The sequence below is a fragment of the Macrotis lagotis genome, chromosome 1 (genome assembly GCF_037893015.1).
Source record: "Macrotis lagotis isolate mMagLag1 chromosome 1, bilby.v1.9.chrom.fasta, whole genome shotgun sequence".
NCBI classification, from domain to species: Eukaryota; Metazoa; Chordata; class Mammalia; order Peramelemorphia; family Peramelidae; genus Macrotis; species Macrotis lagotis.
In genome coordinates, this window is record NC_133658.1 from 9,999,495 (window position 1) to 10,018,668 (window position 19,174).

Sequence of the window (19,174 nt, forward strand, 5' to 3'; positions counted from 1 at the left end):
ACAACCTCCCGGGGCTCCCTCCACGTCCTTCCCCACTCCAGTGGCTCCCTGTCACCGCCAGGCTCAAATAGAAAAGATTGTGTTTGACATTCAAAGTCACAAATAGCGGAGCCAGGAGGCACAGGGAATAGACCAGAGACTTGGAGACAAGAAGATTGAGTTCAAATCCAGCCTCAGACACAGATTAGCTGTGTGACCTTGAACAATCCCTCTCACCTGCCTCATCTTCCTAATCTGTAAAATGGGGGGAGTAATGCCACCTGCGCAGTAAGTGCTGTGAGGATGGGCAAGGCCATAGGTGTAAACGGGCTTTGCGGAGCATCCAGGCCTAGATAAATGCAATTCTTATTCTTCCCTTTCCAGATGCCTTAGACTTTCCATCCCCCCCACACCCAGTGAAACCGGCCACTAGCCCTCAGGCTGAAAAGGTAGAAGCCTGAGGAGACTTCTCAGGGGGATGTTGGCAGCCAGTCAGGAAGGAGCCGCCCCAGGTCCAAGGTCCTACCCAGGCCAAGGGTCCTACCCCCACCCCAGGGAAAACTTATTCTCATCTGGATGAGATGATGATGATACTCTCAAGAGATCAAAGAAGCAAGAGGTCCTGACCTCCATAGAAAAGGGAAAATTTAGTCGGGGCCATGCTCCAGCAGCCCCAGAGACCTTTCAAGGATCCACTCAGACACTAACAGGGCAAGAAGTCACTCAGCCTCTCCCAGCCTCAGTTTCCCCATTTGTAAAAGGAGGAGATTGGCCCTGGTGACCCTCACTGTCTGTTTCCATCCAGCTCTCACTCTGTGATCTAAGTGTCTCACTCCTTTGACAGATGAGGAAACTGAGGCAGGCAGGTTAAGTCAACACACAGGTAAGCAGCGTTTGAGGTGAGATTTGAACCCTGGTTTTCCTGACTCCAAGTTCAACACTCCACGGCCTCCTGAAGACATTGAGACAGATCACCAGATGTTTATAATTAGCTGGTGACTCCTTCACAGGTATGTCAGGGGCCCCCAGGAGCTGCTATCAAGGCTTTGCCCCACTGACTTGGGATTTTGTTGTTGGGATTTTTTGTAATAACACAAGAAAATCCTAGGACTCCAACAAAAAACTGAAAACAGTTTTCTGGTAGGTAACAAGTTGGAAGATAAAATCCTATAAATCATATTTTCTATGAATTCCCCACAAAACTAAGCAAGAAGACATAGCATTCCATTTCAAATAACAGAATCATACCTATGCTTTATGAATATCTCTATGGCAGTGGTGATGACTATTCCATTTGCAGTCAAGGAACCTGAGTTCAAATACTGTTTCAGACACTTGAACTAGCTGTGAAACCCCAAGCAAACTGCATGACCAGTCAGCCTCAGTTTCCCCCTCTATGAAATTAAAAGGTTGGATTCATTAAGAGAAGAGAGAAGAGAGGCTAAGTGTCAGGACCAGGACAATAGTCCAGGAGGAGGCAAGCCCATCCTCATCCCCATTTTAGAGCTGTGACTGCCTGAGGTCAGCGCAGATGCCTTTAGTCCCGGTTGTAGTAGTTATTTTGAAATTACAATGAATTTCCTGGAGTTCCCAAGAATAAGAGAGCCCTAGACTGAGCCTTAGATGTGTGGGCCCTTGAGGAGATTATCTATTTGTGTTCAGCCTGGATAAAGATATGGAGGTGGGAAATGGAAGAAACTTTGCTGAATAGCAAATAAATTCATTCAACTTGAATGTCAACAGTAATAATAGGGCAGGGAAGAAAGAGGGAAGGGTTTATTGGGGAAGTCAATGAGTTCATTTTATCTATTAGGGACTGGACAGACAGAATAAGAGTCATTAGCTTAGAGATTATAATGTGTATATGGGAGATGAGTCAAGGAAAGAACCCAGGACACAACCTTTAGAGCATATTAGATGTGTGACTTAAATGAAGATTTAACAAAGATGAGAAGGAACAAGGAGAGAGGGAGGTATCCCCAAAACCTAGAGAGAATTCAGGAGGAGTGAGGGATCCCCAGGATCCAAAGGACACGGGGAGTTCAAGGAGAATGGGGATCGAGAAAAGACAACTGAATTTGGCATCATGTATAACTTTGGAAAGAGCAGATGAATGATAAAGTCAGATTGAAGAGAATTCAAAAGAAAGTAAGAACATCGAAAGGGGGGGGGGGTATCAATGTCAGACGCTCTTCCCCAGGAGCTTAGCCCAAAAGGATGAAGACATTTGAGAGGACATAGGGGACGGACAGATGAAATGAAGGGGATCCATTGCAGACAGTAGGGAAGCACTCCCTAGATGGGGAGAGATTGAAGACAAGGGAGAGGTGGAGGTTCAGAATGAGGCAGATATTTTCAGAAATAGGGAACGTGTTGATTTAGCTTGTTTGATTCTACTTATTTGTGAAAGGAGGGTTTCTCGGGGGTTCTGTGTCCCACCTTCCACATTCTACGTTCAGGATTTTAGAGTTTCTTCCAACCTCTTCCAAGTCTGGCATTCTATGTTCTATGCTCTTCACTTATATTTAAAGTTCTCTTCCAGTTCCAACATACTGTGTTCTAAGTTCCCTCCAAGCTTTGACATTCGGTGATTCCCATGACTCGAGACACTTTCCTCATACCCAGGGAAGTTTAGGCCAAAGCTCTGGAGGAAGGACTGCTCAATAATTTCACATGCTTTGGAGGGTTCCAGAAGGATAAGAGCCAAACTTGGGCCTCTGGATCTGGCAAGTGACCTATAAGATGGGAGGTCATCCCACCCAAACTCTCCCCAAAGTAGGATTTAGGCTAGGAAAAGGGAGACTTGGGGGGTGGGGGGGGGGGGGAGACAAGGAAGCTTCCTCCAATCTGTATTATGGCCAAAACTGAGCTATCTTCTTTCAGGTTTAAGTCACACCCATCCTTTGCCACCTCTAGGAACAGGTGAGTGTAGGGAAGGTGTATCTAACACAATCAGCCCACCCCAATCCAACAGCCCCACCTCTGCTTCCTGACTCTCAGGCTATCCTGGGCCCGGGGATATTTGCAACGTGGATGTTATTGCTATTTTTTATTGTTCTTTTGATGGAGAGCTTAGCCCCAACCTGCCAGGAAGGACTGTTTTTAAATAGAAATTTTACACAGACCTGTCCCATTTGTAAAAAGGACAAAAAAAGGAGGAAAGACCTAACTCAGAAATAGTCCACCAGGAAAGAACAAGACCTTCCCTCCTGAACTGAATAGACACCAGAGGCTACCTGCAAGATTATCAGTTTAAATTCCCATGCAGTACCTGTGTTCATTCCTCTGAGAAATTCTTTAGAACAATTATTGAAAATCCAAATCCAAATATGGGCCTCACTTTTTTCTGTCTTATATAAATAACATTTACTATTGCTGTTCAGCATACAGCTGTATCTTTCCACCTTTTAGAGACACCTCACCTACCATTCCCAAGACAAAAAGAGAAGCCTATAGCATGCACAGGTTAGGAAATACATCCAAGGTAGGTGCTGTGGTGAATAGAGAAACTTTGGAGGCAGGTGGATCTGGATTCAGGTCCTACCTCTGATCATCTGAATTATGTATCTTTGGAAAAGTCAGAACCTCTCTGGACCAGACAGCTCTTCACTATTCCAACTTAGAATGGAATTAGGGGTCTCTTACACCAATGAAATCACTGACCCAAATGTCTGCTCCCTGCCCACCGAGTAAGACATTTTTGGTAGAGTCCTCACCCATTGAGGTGAGCAGAGGAGACTTCCTAGAGGAGATGGCATCTGCACCGAACCTTGAAGCAAGTTCCTTTAGGAGGTGAAGAAGATGGAGGGCAACCTGGGCAGGGGCCCTAGCTAGTGCAAAGATAAAGAGGGAGGAGAGAGGGGTAATGGAGGTCCGGAGTAGCAAGTTGACTGGAACTCAAAGTTCTCTAGGTGGAACAATGCAAACGCAAAACCTGTAAAGGCGGGTGGGAGTTCCACTGTGATGGCCTTCCAACGCCAACCTCTAACCAAGAGGCATTAGGGAGTCACGGAAGCGTTCTGAGAAAGGGAACAACACGGTCAGTCTCAGGCCATAAGAATGCCTCCGTAAGGATGGAGAATGAAGAACATAGAGACCCCATCAGAGGACACTTGGAGGAGATCAGTTCAGGTGAGACAGGATGGGAACCTGCCCCCAAATGGTGGCCATGCCTGTGGGGACAAGGGGCATGGACAGGAAGGAGCCGCAAAGCTGGATGGACAATGCTCTGCAATTGACTGAATGGAGGCAGGTGGCATTCAAGAAAAAGAGGAGTCAGGGATGATACTGATACTAAGGCATGTACCTGGGCAAGTGGGAAAAAGGAAGTTTGGAAGAATGGTCATTCTGGACTTAAATTTCAGGTGGAGACTTCTTAGCTGATAATAGCCGTTAGGTTCGGAGCTTCGAATAGAGGCAGACAGATATATAGATAAATGTAGAGAAGAAAAAAGAAACAGAGGCAAAAAATAGATGAATGGAAAACTATATAGATATAGTAGACTTTATAAATGCAGTTGAAAATATCAGTAACAGAGAAAGAAATGCATACATAGATGGGTAATGAGAGATGAGGGAGAGAGAGAGAGAGAGAGAGAGAGAGAGAGAGAGACAGAGAGACAGAGAGACAGAGAGACAGAGAGAGAGAGAGAGAGACTTGGACATTATCTGCCTAGAAGTAGTCAGTGAACGCATGAGTGTACCAAGAGAGACTGCAAAGAGAAGAGAGAAGGGGACCCAAGACAGAGCCTTGGGGACCTCACATTCACTTAAGTTCACTTTTGTATTCTATGCTGCACCATCTCCTCCAATATTGCTAAGAGCGGGGATCCCCTTCTGAATTATCCTGCCCATCTAGCCTAGTTGCTAAGTTGGTGCTTAAATAAAGCCTCCGTGCGTTATTGGATCAGATTTGTAGTTGTGTTCTTTTGGGTTGTTTTGAATTGGGATGAATTGAATTGGTTTGGATGAATGAATTTGAATTGGGATGAATTGAATTGGTTAAACCAAGTACTTCCCCATAAAGGTATACATGGATTTAGCCTCTGAAGGAGTTCAAAATGGTGGCCACAGATGAGGTGTGATTTCAGGTGGCATGTGGAGAGCTCTATGACCAACTGAAAACATGTCTTGATGGACGAATGAAGACTCACCTAGAGGCCTCAACTTCTTGAGATCCTTAAAGGGCTGGGCAAGATTATGACTGGTTTTAGGGGTGGCTAGGTGGCACAGTGGATAGAGCACCCGCCCTGGAGTCAGGAGTAGCTGGGTTCAAATCCAACCTCAGACACTTCATAATGACCTAGCTGTGTGGCCTTGGGCAAGCCACTTAACCCCATTGCCTTGCAAAAACCTAAAAAATATATTATGACTAGTTTTAATTCACTCTATAAAGGAAATGCTCAGCTCCTGTAAGAGGTCAATAAAAATGAAGAAATCACTGTTGACGGGCCTTCCTGCCCCTCCCCTGAGATCTGCACTGAAGATCCCCTGCTTTAGATGGAACCCAAACTTAGAAGAAGCCAGTCATCAAGCAAGGGTGAACTTGGGGAGTCCCCTCTTGACAGATGTCAGAACTTGGAGGGTCTTTTGAATATAGTAGAGAAAACATCAGGGCCAAGGGGCCCTAGAACAGAGACCATCGGAGGTTGGATGGACCTTAGAAAGAAGAGAGACTGTTGGTACTGGAATGAGCCCCGTTCAAGCCCCACAAGCATAGATGAAGAAGCTGCAATGTTCATGTCATCACTGAAAAAAAGAGACAAAGTCCTTGCCCTCCAGAAGCTGCCATTCTATGAAGGGTAACTGTCATTTTACAGAGGAAGAAATTGAGGCCCCCTAAGGGGAAGCTCACACGTTGAAGTTAGCTCCGGGGGTCACCTAGCCCCAACCTTTTGGTTCCTGTCACCCCCCAGACCCTGAGTCTGTTCCCAGAGGATAAGAGGTAGCATGAGAGGCCCAACATAATCCCTGGAAGACAAAAGGCACATCACAGAGGTTTGTTGATTGACTGAGAGCATCCTCCAAAGGAGAGAGGCCCCTCTTTTCTTCATTTTACCTTTTTTCTCTGAAGAAAGCCAACATGCATCCTTCAACTTGTGCCCCACATACACACTGTCTGGCATGGTGGAAAGTGCTGGGCCCTGTCTGTTCCACGGCCTCAGCTGGTGCTGAGGACTCTCCTCCCCAAGATGCTGTCTCTGCTCTGGCATTGTCTGCCCTGGTCAACATGGCAGGCTACCAAGAAGTAACTGGTGAGAAGATAGGCATGGTTCCTTCTCTTTCGCTCTGGCCCCTTCCTTTCTCTTCCCACTCTGTTCTTTCCCCTTATTCTGCCAATTGTTATTCCTCCCATTTTTCCTTCTCCATCTCCCTTTGGCCCCCTCTTTCCCTCTAAAGAGACTCTAGAAAAATGATGCATTATTGCCTGGCAGGATTATGACCTCAGCACTTCACTGGGGGCCAGAGGAGGAGAGAAAGACAAGAAAGGATGATGGGGAGGGGCTGGCAAGGGGGGAGAGTAGAACCTGCTCAGAGAGAGGAGTTGGAAGCATATGGGGGCTCTCCATCTGGGTGTCATTTTTTTACAGAAGAAATTTCAATACTCTGTAATTTTACTGAAAATCATTAATATTGTAACTTATTTTGTAATCCTCTGTATTTTATTTTATTCATTTAAAAGTGTTCCTCTCAGAAGAATCCAGAGGCTTCCCCAGATGATAGGTCTTTGGGTCTGTGACAACAAACATAAAGAATTCTTGGTATGGGGGAAAGAGGTAGCTCTGGTTCTGGGTCCAAAGACCATTATGCTTATCATTTTTAGCCACTTCTTTCTGGACCTTTGAATAAGCACTTATTAAGGTCCTACTATGTGCCAGACCCTGGGCTTAGCACAAATATTATAGTACAATCATTATCTAATAGTTATCATCCAATACAAATATTTTATTTGATCCTCACAATAACCCGGGGATGTAGCAGTAGTAGTATTCCCAATTTACCTTTGGGGAAACTAAGGCAGACAAGATTAAGTGATCTGCCAAGGGCCACATACTAAGTGTCTGAGACTAAATTGGAACTCGGGTCTTCCTCACTCCAGGCTCATAATTTTGTTTTTGTTGATGTTGAGTCAATTCAGTCATGTCCAACTCTACATAATCCATTTTGGTTTTTCTTGACAAAGATACTAGAGTGGTTTCTTATTTCCTTCTCCAGTTCATTTTACAGATGAGGGAACTGAGACAAACAGCGTAAAGCACCTTACACAGGATCACCCAGCTAGTAAGAGTCTGAGGCTGGATTTGAACCCAGCTACTCTTGATTCCAGAGCTAGTGCTCCATCCCTTGGGTCACTCAGCTTCCTCCCTGCAGGAAGAGAGGACTGAACTCAGTGGCCTCTAGGGTCTCTTCCTGCTCTGGCACTATCAGAAGCTCTAAAGGGTCTGAGGTTCAAGGACCTGGGTTCAAATGTGAGGTTTCTGCCTATATGACTTTAAAGGAAAGCCCCTCCTTAGGTCTCCGTTTCTTCAGCAGCAGCAGCAGCAGTAGTTAATAGTGGCAGCAATAGTAGTAATAATAGTAGTAAGGATTTTGTAGCAGCAGGAATAGCAGAAGTAATGGTGGCAGTGGCGATAGTGGTGTCGGCATTTACATAATGTTTTATGTTGGCAAAAGGTTTTACATTTTGATCTCCCAATAACCCCAGGAGGGAGGTGCCATTATGATTATTCCCATTTCCTTGACAATAGAATGAATGATATTCAGTGACTAAAAATTGGTCCAGCAGCCATGGTAAGACGGGGTGGAGCCAGGGAAGACAATAGCGCTCTTGAGCCTCCCCACCCAGTTGTGTTACTGACTCTTCCCACCCTCCCATTGCCTAAATAACCAACAGCTCACTTTTCTAGGGAGAGTTTATTTGCCCATAGCCCCTTATGTAATTTTCCCAACAACCCTAGGAGGTAGGAGCTCTATACACCTCTGGAGGCTGAGAGAGATTCAGGGACTGCCCCAGAGCCCCGCCATTCAGATATTCTAGGGGGAGGATTCGGGGATGTCAGTGTATATCCATATGTAAGCTTCCTCTATTGTTCTGTTCATAAGGATGTACTCCCCAGTGGAAAGTTCACTGAGTTTGGAACCAACTCTGTCCTTCACTCCTTGTGTGATCTGGGTCCTCAGTTTCCTAATCTGTAAAAGAGGGAGTTGGGCTAGAGCATCACTGAGGTCCCTAGGCCAAGGATTGTATTATGCCCACACCAATAATGAGGGGAGGCCCATCGTGCTCCTTTGGGAGCCTCTGAGCCCCTGGGGTGCTCAGTGCCGCACATCAGAGGACCTGCCCCAAGCCTTGCTCCGAGATCCAGAGTCACCCACACAAAGAAACATTCTGTCATGCCAAAGTAGGGATTGGAATGTCAGTTCGGCTGCCTAGCCAAACAAATGAAAGGAAAAACAGCAGTGAAGGGCAAAGGAAAGTCACCCTCCTGGATGACTGAAAAACACTGTTGTCTGAGACAGGCCGAGAAAATGTTTGCACTATTAAGAGCAGTCCTGGATGAATATAGGCCAGGATTAAGCCGAGCAAGCCCCTGTGGCACAGGTGAGAGAAGATCCAGTGAAGTGGCCACCATGGCAGGGTTGGGGGGGCAGTGGAGAAAGTTCTCCCATCCCCACTCCAGCAGGCCTTGGTTTCCCACTACGACAGGAGCACCGGAGCTTACAACAGCTGTCCATCTATTGAGCAATTTCCTAAGGCACGGCCCACATTCCAAGTCCATTTTCAACACACACCAGAACCCCAGGGAAGGCCTAGAGATCCCAGCTGGCAAAGCAACTGTGTGAAGTCAAAATGACCTTAGACTAGAGTCAAATTTCCTAATCCTCAAGGAAGCTACCATCCACCCAGTAGGCATATATTAATCTCCTGCTGTGTACCAAGCACTGATAATCCTCAAAAGAACCAGAACCCAAGGAACCATTCTCTCAAGGAAGAGACCTGCTGTACCCTTCTTTCCCCCATCTTTGGGCAGCATTTTGGAGTCTTGGTGGAAAGGCCACAAGGTCACAGGTGGAATCCATCCATCTACATGAAGTCTTTTCTGAGCCCCCAGGTGCTAGTGCTATGATGTAGAGATTGACATAGATGGACGTCTTGTCTCTTAGTCACCTAGACTGTCATCTCATCGGCTTTGCGCCTCATTCCCTGGCAGAGCAGATTGACGAACGCTTGTTGATTGACGATGATTAATGGAGAGTCAATGGCAGATAGGACTTAGACTAGCATTGACCTCCAAAGTGATCTTGTCCACTCCCTCCATTTTACAGAGAAGGAAACTGAGACCCACAAAAGGGAAATGACTTGCTCAAGATCACCCAAGCAGGAAACAGCAGTACCCAGATTCAAATCCAGGTCCCTCCAAAGCCAGCAATCTATCCACTGGACCAAGTGGGAGCTGTTGCACTCGAGTGGGAGTCATTTGAAAATCCTTCTAGAGATGTAATTTCCTTCTAATTAGAGGTTTCACCCCATCTAGAATATTGTATTGGATTCCAGATCTCATGCCTCCCTTACCACCATATCCTCTTTGATCTAGGGACACTAGAGTCCTTCCATCTCCCATCTCCAGGCATTTTCCCTGGCTGTGCCCCCTGCTTGGCTTCCTAGCTCAAATGTTCCTTTCCACAAGAAGCACTGCCCCATCCCTCTCAATTCCAGGGCTTTCCCTCTGAGATGACCTCCCATTTTTCTGGTCTAGAGCTTCTTTGGGGGTTTTTTGGTTTTTTGATTTTGCAAGGCAATAGGGTGAGGTGGCTTGCCCAAGGTCTCACAGCTAAGGTAATTATTAAGTATCTGAGGCCGGATTTGAACTCAGGTCCTCCTGACTACAAGGTTGGTGCTCTATGCATTGTGCCACCTAACTGCCCCCAGTCTAAAACATCTTCAGCATGGTTGCCAGTTGGACTGTCAACTTCTCCAGAACAAGTTGTCTTTTACTTCTCTTTGGGTCTCCACGGTTTAGCCCTGTGACTGGTGCACAGTTGGGGATTAATAAATGATTATTGATGACAGATGGACTCACAGTCCCTGTGAGGATCTATCGGATGGTCGAGGCATATGAAGCCAAGAGAAAGGCAAGTGGAGGGTTAATCAAAGGGCTTTTATGGAACTATCAATACCAGAAGAAGAAGCACAGAGAAATAGCAACAATTATTAAGTACTCACCAACCTCGAAGTGGCAAAACCCTTTGTATATATGATGGCATTGAAGCTTCACATGAACTCTTTGGAGTGGCTTATGTAGTAAATGACTGAACCCATTTTACACATTGGGAAGACTGAGGGACAGGTTAAGGGATTTGCGTAGGGCAATGCAGTTACCAAATAGTGGAGGCAGAATTCAGCTCTAGCTCTTCCTTATGTCTAAATCCAACTCCCTCCCTCCTCTTTTACTATACCAAGAGCCTCAAGACAAAAAGACTGGAGCCCTGGGATGCCACGTCTATGAAATGAGTGTTAATAAAGCTAAGTATTCATTGCTTTTAATTTTAAAAAACCCGTCATCTTATGTCATTTTGCCATCTCTTATACTACATTTTTCTTCCTTAAGGATATGATTTCTCAGGGGTGGCTAGGTGGTACAGTGAATAGAGCACCGGCCCTGGAGTCAGGAGGACCTGGGTTCAAATCCGGCCTCAGACACTTAATAATGACCTAGCTGTGTGGCCTTGGGCAAGCCACTTAACCCCATTGCCTTGCAAAAAAAAAAAAAAAAAGATATGATTTCTCTCTCATCACAGTCAACTTAGACCAATGTATACCATAGAAACAATGGAAAGACTAACAGACTGGGTGGTCTGGGGAGGAAAGTGAGATTAGGGGAAAAAAATGTAAAATTCAAAATAAATTAATTAATTAAAAAAAAATAAACCTAAGTATTCACCCCTGCCCCCTTCAGAAAATGGTCAGGAGTCATGAGGAAGTTTGGAAGCCCCACTCAAAAAAAGGGATTCGTATCACATCCATTGGCCAGGAGAACTTGGGAAGATCTCTGTGGACCATGACCAAAGGCCTCGGGTGATAAGAAGGGAAATAGGTCTTGTAGTATCTAGTAGGAAAAGGTCCTACAGGGAGATAGTCATAGCTCCATTTCTGGAGGCTCAAAGGATGTTAAAGTAGAGTCCTTCCCACTGCAGACCTGTGGGCTAATGACGTCAGAATGAGGGCTTCCCACTCTAACATCAGAGAGGTTGAGAATTGTCCATAATTTATGCAGCCATTATACAAGACCTGAGCTCAACGCTCCTGCCCTGATACAGTGGGAGTGGGAGATCCTAGCTTGGTGACCTTAGGCAAGCTAAAACTTGTGGCTCTTCTCCAGACTTCAGTTTTCCCCATGGGTAACAAGAGGACAGTCAGCCAGATGACTTCCAAGGTCATTTCCAATTCTAAATCAATCTGCACCCTATTGAGTCCACTCAATGTCTCCTCCCTATAAACACATAGAGCAACATGGAAAACATGGGTCATCAGTGTCACTTGATTCTAAGCAAGAATCCTGACTCATCATGTTGCCTTGATTTCCTCTTCTGCTGTATGAGGAAACTAGACTTGCATCAGGTACCTCCCAGCTCTAAATCAATAATCCTTTGATTATTTGATGACTTTGAAATAATAAACTCTTGTGAGCTAGCTCCAGATTATAAACCCTTTCATGGCAAGGCCAAGGGGAAGGCCATCCTGGGTTTTGATCCTGGTCTTCTTGGCAAACAAAAGGCCTTTCAGTGGCCAAAAACAACTCACATTTTATCTGAGAGTCCTTTGTGACTTACAAATTTCTTTTCTCATAACAACCTTGTGAGGTGAGCTTTGCCAGAATAACTATCATCTCCATCTTATATTTGTGGAAACTAAGGCTGGGAGAGGAGACCCAACTGAAGGGTTACAGCCAAAACTGAGCTCAGGTCTCTTGGTTTCAGTTCCCCATCCATTCAGCCGGGTTGTTTGTCCCACCCAGGTCTCCTCATCCATCAGTCAATATTTAGTATGCACCTACTGTATGAGAAGCATTGAGCTAGGTGTTAAGGATAAAAATGCAAAGAATGAAAGAAATCCTAGACTCAGGGAGCTGGCATTTTAAGGGGGGGGGAGGATCTAATGAATATTAAATATTATATATAAATATATATATGCATTCATTGAATAAATATAAAGAGAATGGATGCAAATAAATAAAAGGTCATTAGGGAGACAGGGCCTTGGCAGTGGGAGAGAAAGAGGGCAAGAGTTAAAAGGCAGCATGAAGAAATCTAGTGAGGAATGTTAGCAAGGCAAAGGGGAATTGAAGCAAAATATAATTATAGGTCAAAGATCGTTTCTAATGTGGTTGCCCATCCAAGAATTCAATAGATTGGGGATTGTTGCAATTGGCTTGACCTTTCTCCAGCCACAGCATGGTTGGATTTTCAACTGATTTTCAGATTATTGGCTTCTCCATTGTGAAACCTAAAAGAGGGACATACTGAACTCATTGGGACTCTCTTTTTAAAAAAAATAACCATATATCTGGGAACTCCAGAAAGACTGATCTCTGTGGTCTATACCCTTTCCAGAATTGAGACACCTACCCATTGACATGGAATGAAACATGGAAACTTTCACCCACTGCTTCCTTCCATTTCATCATTAGTTCAGAACTGAACCACAGTCTCAAAAGAAGTAACAAAGCACAAAAGCCTTCAATCAAGAAGACCTGAGTTCAAATATGACCTCAGACACTAGCTATGTGACCCTGGGCAAGTCACTGCACCCTGTTTGCCTCAGTTTCTTCATCTGTAAAATAAGCTAGAGAAGGAAATGGCGAACTACTCCCGTATCTTTGCCAAGAAAACCCCAAATGGGGGTCACAAGGAGTTGCTATGACACAACAACAACAGCAAAACTTGATGAATTCAAGTGAGCTGATCCGTGAGCACTACATCCTGCGCCCAGAGACAGGATCATCTACTAGTGCCCCTGACCCAGTCCTTTCATTTTACTGATGAGGAAGCCAAGTACTAAGGAGAGGAAGTGATTTGCCAAGAACTTATAAGAAGCGATTGGACTGAGATGAGAACTGAGATCCCATGATGCCAAGTCCAGATCTCTTCCTACCGAGTGTGTCTCCTGGAGGAGGGGCTCATCCTCCCTTCATCAACAAATCAATCCTGCCCATAGTCAGTCCACAGGGTGGTGACCCATCACACATCCCCTTGGAGGTAGCCACACTCCCTTCTTGATGAGTATGAAGAGAAATATGTAACAACTAGATCCAGGCTTCAGCTGCTTCCCTTCCTTTCCATTCATTCAGTCATTCACTCAACCAACATTCAGTAAGCGTCTAATACACATAAGGAACGGTGTTAGATGCTGGCAAGACCAAGAGAGAATGAAACCATCCCTCCCTCAAATAGTTTCCCTTCTCTGAGAGGCACAAGATCTAATCAATCCTGAGTGTAAACAAAGCAGCAATTCTGGGGATGGAGGAGAGCCTGAAGACTTCCTTCTCCTCCCCCCCCCCTCAATATTTGTGTCTCTTCTTAGCTCTCACCCTTCCCTCCCTCTCACTTCCAAGCTCTGATGCCCCCCCATTTCCATAGTAACAGACCTAAAGGACACCCCAAGAATCCTAGAGCCATTTCCTGGATCACCCACATGCCTGAGGAGGCAGAGGCCCCTGTTCATTTGTCCAACCAGAAAATGGGTACTTACTTCTCTGAAGTGACTCTCTCCTCTAGTCCACGGACACTCCTCAGCCTTTCACCTTTCCCAACCGCCACCAGCTCCCATGGGTCCATGTTCCTGGCCCTGATTGGGCCAAGGAGGACAGAATTTCTGGGCAGGGTCTCTTCTGTCCATCCCCTTGACTCTTGGATGATCTCTCCTCTAAAGACAGCCTCCAATCACCATGAAGCTGGCTCTCTCCTCCGAGCCCTCCTTTCCATCCACATGGAAGCTTCTAAGTCATACGACCATGGGCTCATGGGCTTTTTCATGTAGGCTCACAAAGGGACCCACCTCTTAGAGGGACAAAATGACTCATGCAAAGTCATACTTCTGAATCTGACTCCAAATCTAGTGATCTTTCCCCTGAGCCATAGTCACTACCTTTTAATTTCTTTCTTTTTTAGGTTTCTGCAAGGCAAATGGGGTTAAGTGGCTTGCCCAAGGCCAAGGTAATTATTAAGTGTCTGAGACCGGATTTGAACCCAGGTCCTCCTGACTCCAGGGCGGGTGCTTTATCCACTGTGCCATCTAGCTGCCCCTTTTAATTTCTTAACTAGCCATTGGAACAGCCTTGTCCCGCTGTCTCCCCATTACAGTGGACACTACCACTATATTCAGCATCCAAATCCTGCCTAGGATCCATGGTTCAAAACTACCCTAACTGGAGTAAAAAGGGGAGCACCCGGGAGAGGGGCAAGGGGAAGGAGGAATCATCCAGTCTCTCTTCTGGAAGTTTCTTGCTTAACTAATTTCATGTAAACTAGTGTGTTTAGTTCTTTTGTTTCTCGAATGAGCAGTAGCACTGAATAAACTGTTGTTAATAATGGCATCGAAATCAGCCCTTTGGAGCAAAAAGTTCTAACTGCCCCCCTTTGGTGGCAGCCTGTCACTCTACTCATGTCCCTCATAGTCCAGTACAATCTTGTTCAATGTCTCAACAATTTCTCTGGCTAAAAATTCATCAATCTACCTCTCAACCCAACTCTGTGTGTGTGTGTGTGTGTGTGTGTGTGTGTGTGTGTGTGTCTGCATCTGTGTCTGTGTCTGCATCTGCGTCTGTGTCTGTCTGTCTTTAGGTGTCTCTGTCTCTGTGTCTCACTCTCTCTGTCTCTATATCTCTGTATTTGTGTGTCTCTCTTTCTCTCTCTCTTGGATTTCTTGTGACCATTCTAGTAATGACTTTCTAGGATGTTAACCAGGCTAGTTCTTGGCCAATAGACACGCAGGATTTAGTGGTGGAGGCAGGAATGGAAGCCAGGCCTTCTTAGCCCAAGTCAGGTCCCAAAGCTGCCTCCCTGGGGTTCCATGCTTAATGACTCCTTCAGTCCACATGAACTTCTCAGAGAATTCCCAGAGAGTTTTTGATCACCTCTCGAGAAGATGCTTCTGGATGGTTCTCTCAGTAGACTAACCTTCCTGAATCAATCACAGAACTTACCCTATGGATTAAGGCTTGCCTGCCCCCAACCCTAAGATCTCCCTGCCCATAACAGAGATAGACCAATATCCTGTGGTATTATCTCATAGAGTACCCAGAAAAAAAGTCTTCCAGAAAGATAATCTCTTTTATTTAGGTTTAAAAAGGACTGTTCTTGTCTCTAGATCTAAACAACCCCAGGAAATATTCAAAGTACTTAATGCAATGCCTCTTTTAGAAATAATGGCACGGAAGGTCAGAGGTCACACAGCTAGTAAGAGGCAGGGGCAGGACTTGAACCCAGCTTCTGGGACTCCAGAAGCAAGAAGTGGTCTTTCTACTCCACAAAGACAACATTGATAACAACATGACTCCATCCCTCAACCACCAGTGCCCCCTTTCCCTGTCTTCGTAGCTAAGACACTGGGCATCGTACCTCATTGGTTGTTGACAACTTTGTATTTAACATTTTTTCAGTATATACCCATTTTAAGTATCCAATTTAGAATTGAGGCTCTTTAAGAGCAGAGCTGGTGCTTAATAAATGCTTATTGAAGTGATTGCATTTTGGAGAGTTCTTCCTAGAAATTTTCTCCTTATGTCAAAACATAAGTTTGTCTTTTTATGACTTCCATCCATTTTACCCAAGAAGAATGAACTAAATCCCTCTGCCAGTGACCCTGGCCTCTATAACCATCCTCTGGGGGTCTTTCAACCAATCCTCAGGATGGGAGCTTGAGACCCCCTCCTACTTGTGGGTCCACAGTCCTGAACAGACAACAAAATGGGTTGGTCACCTTCTTCCTTTCTGGAAACATGACCTCTCTCATTTCATACATCCAATAAGTCATATTTCTTGACCGCCATCTCATCTGCTGACTCCCATGGAGCTTACATACATCTCCTAAAACCAACTTCTCTTTATTTAGCAGGACTTCTATCTAATCAAGCCTCCCCCCATCTTTGCATGGACAGAGTTGATTTTTGACCCCTCAGTGTAGGACTTTACATTCATTGCTGTTAAATTTCATTTTATTAGATTCAGCATAAGGTCAAAGTTTGTCCTGACTCTTACCATTCTTTCCATTAGGTAACCTACATTGTTGTCAACTAAAAACTTCCTAAACTTTCTATCTATGGATTCCTTTATTTATCATAGATAAAAGTATTCAGTGGTGTGAGGTTCAGCCCAGGTCCTGGGGGCATTCTACCTGGTTAGCATCACTATCAGTGAATTCTCTTTGGATTTGACCATTTCACCAATTTCAAATCCATTAAAACAACACTACTGCCCAGCCTTCATCTGACCACAGATCTAAAAAATAAACTGGTTAATTTGTATTTCTATTAAGAAAACCCTTCACTCTCCCCAATTTCCCTATATTTCCATAGTTTAATCTTAGAATTCCAGACCCTGAAAGTTCCTCAGTGGTCAGCTAGTCCAATTCCCTCATTTTACAGAGGAGGTAAGAAATTAAGCAACTTGCCCAAAGTCATGCCTAAAGATGAAGGTCCAAGATAGATTGGAAACCAAATGTCCTGACCCTAAATCCAATTCTCTGCCAATGGCAGAAGATATTTGATATCTTGGAGAGTCACTTTTGCTCCTTTTCTTTTTTTTCTTTTTAATCAAGGATATCACCTGGGATCCCAAAGGTCAGTTGAAGGAATTTTTAATGTTGAATGGAAAAAGAGAAAGCTTTGGGAGGGAGGGGAGGCATCATATCAAATGACCAAAGTGCTGCCCAGGGGAAAAGAATTAGATTTATTCTGCTTGGCCCCAAAGATCCAAACAAGAAGCCCTGGTTTAAAAATTGCAAAGATTTGGGATTGATCTAAGGAGATACTTTTTAATTCTAATTAGAAAATGCCAAATTAGCACATTCTAGCTCATAGTAGGTCCTCACTAAATGATAACTGAATCCATCAGAGTTGTCCCAAGAAGGGATGGTTGGCCTTTGGTGGAAGTGGCTTCCCTTTTATTAGAGGCATCCAAGCAGAGGTTTCTATGTCCACTTGGAGAGGTAGCTTTGGGGAGACCTGTTCACATAGGAGTTGGCTTCTGAGACCTCCTTGTTTCTACATTAGCAGTGCTCATTTTGTTGGGTTGGTTTTCATTGGACTCAGATTACATTTGGAATGTGTCCAAAATGAAAAGTGGTTGGTCAAATGATAAAAAAAACTCAGTAAAAATACTAACTAACATGGCCTTGAAAACAAGGCTTTGCTCATAGCCTCATAGTTAAATTTAAATTTACTGACTTCTGATCACTGTGAAGCCAGTCTACTCTTGAGGTTCAGGCTAATCCCCCTTGGCAAAAGAGATGGCCATCCAACTATGGGGATTTGTTTTTCTTTGATAATGCATATTTAATATAAGGATTTGGGGTTTTTTTTCAGGGGCAGGGGTGGGTAGTTAGGAATAGGTGGGAGATGGAAGAAATAAATGCTGAATGATTAGAATTTTTTAAAAAGTATTGCTGCTCTTAAAACTACTCACATTAAGGTTAGAAGTCCATACATTTCGGATCCATCCGGGGTCCTTCATCATTGGAATCTAAAAATAAAGTTTACAAAAAAAGAAACTGAGTCACAGAAGTGAGTTTCCCATTCTTCCCCCAGCTGCCTCAGTGGAACCAACATGGCTGTTACATCTATATTTCAAAGTTCTGGGATCCTAAGATGCATGGTTCCTGGTAAGAAATGCTGAAGACATTGTTCATCATAGCATAATTTTATTCTAAATGTGCCGAACAAGGAAGGCCTGCTTCCTTATCCAGAGCTGCTGTTGCAAGAGGAACAGGGACAGCCCTGATGTCCTGGGATTTTCAGTCTTAAAGACTTCCTCTCTGGGGAAAAAGAAATGATCAAATATAGTCTAGAAGACTAGGAACCTTGGTTCTAGCCCTGAATCTGATACTGATTGGCCAGGAGGGAAGGTTCCTCCACCTCTCAGGGTTCAGATGCCTTATGTGCAGAACATCAGCCTGAGCTAGATCAACACTGAGGCTCCACCAGACCTAAAGGATAACACATCTTGATGCAGAACCTTCCACTTTACAAAGACATTTCCTTAACACAACTTGGTGAATCTGATAGCAAAAATAGAATTAACTTTATTTTACAGAGGCCAATCTGTAGAACTCATTGAGGAACATGCTGAAGATTATGGAAGCCTGGATTTGGAGCTGGAAGGGGCTGTGTTCTATGTTCTAAGGTTCTTTCTAACTGTTATATTATGTATTCTTAGCTCTAAAGATTTTTTAGTTGATGGTATTCTCTAATCTAAGGGGCCTCCCAGTTTTGACAATCTATGTTCCAAGGCCCCTCCAAGCTCCAATAGTCTGTTCTAAAGTCAACTCTGATGTTCTCTGTTCTAAGGTCACTTCCAGCTGTTGCATTCTGTGCTGGCATTGGAAAATAGTTCCTAGCACTAACATTCTGTAGTCTAAGGTCACCTCTGATAGTCTCTATTTTAAGGTTCCTTCCAGTTTCCACATTCTAAAAGTTGCATCTAATGACAGCATGCTGTGTTCTAAGGTCACCTCTAATATTCTCTATTCTAAGGTCCCTTCCAGCTCCTGTATCCTATATTCTATGTTCTAAGGTTCCTCCTAATGTCAACATGCTGCATTCTAAGGTCACCTCTAATATTCCCCATTCTAAGTTTCCTTCTAGTTCCTATATTCTCTATTCTATGTTCTAAGGTTTCTCCTAATGTCAGCATGTTGTGTTCTAAGGTCCCCTATGATATTCTCCATTCTTCCAGCTCCTGTATTCTATGTTCTCCATTCCAGGGTCACTCTAATAACATTGCTTGTTCTAAAATCATCTCTGATATTCTCCATTCTAAGATTCCTTCTAGCTCCCACATCCTGTGTTGTCTAGCACTAACATTCTATGTCCTAAGGTTGACTCAGATATTCCCAAGTCCTCTGACTCAAAACCAGATCCTGTCTTTCCACTAGATCCTGTCATCCCCCAAGCTGGACAAGGTGGGGCTGTCATCAAGA

At 44.4% G+C, this 19,174-nt stretch overlaps 1 protein-coding gene across 3 annotated transcripts in view; it reads right to left on the reverse strand.

Annotated features, from left to right (window-relative positions):
• The window catches only part of LPIN1 (lipin 1), a 90,527-nt gene that overhangs the window by 38,104 nt on the left and 33,249 nt on the right, over positions 1-19,174 (reverse strand). For 2 of the 3 annotated variants that reach the window (XM_074195123.1, XM_074195107.1), the window contains exon 2: positions 17,662-17,718. In XM_074195123.1, the coding sequence (XP_074051224.1) occupies positions 17,662-17,718 (57 nt within the window). Of the gene's footprint in view, positions 1-6,037; positions 6,385-17,661; positions 17,719-19,174 lie in introns of those variants that run through there. The other variant, XM_074195109.1, reaches the window with a different exon arrangement.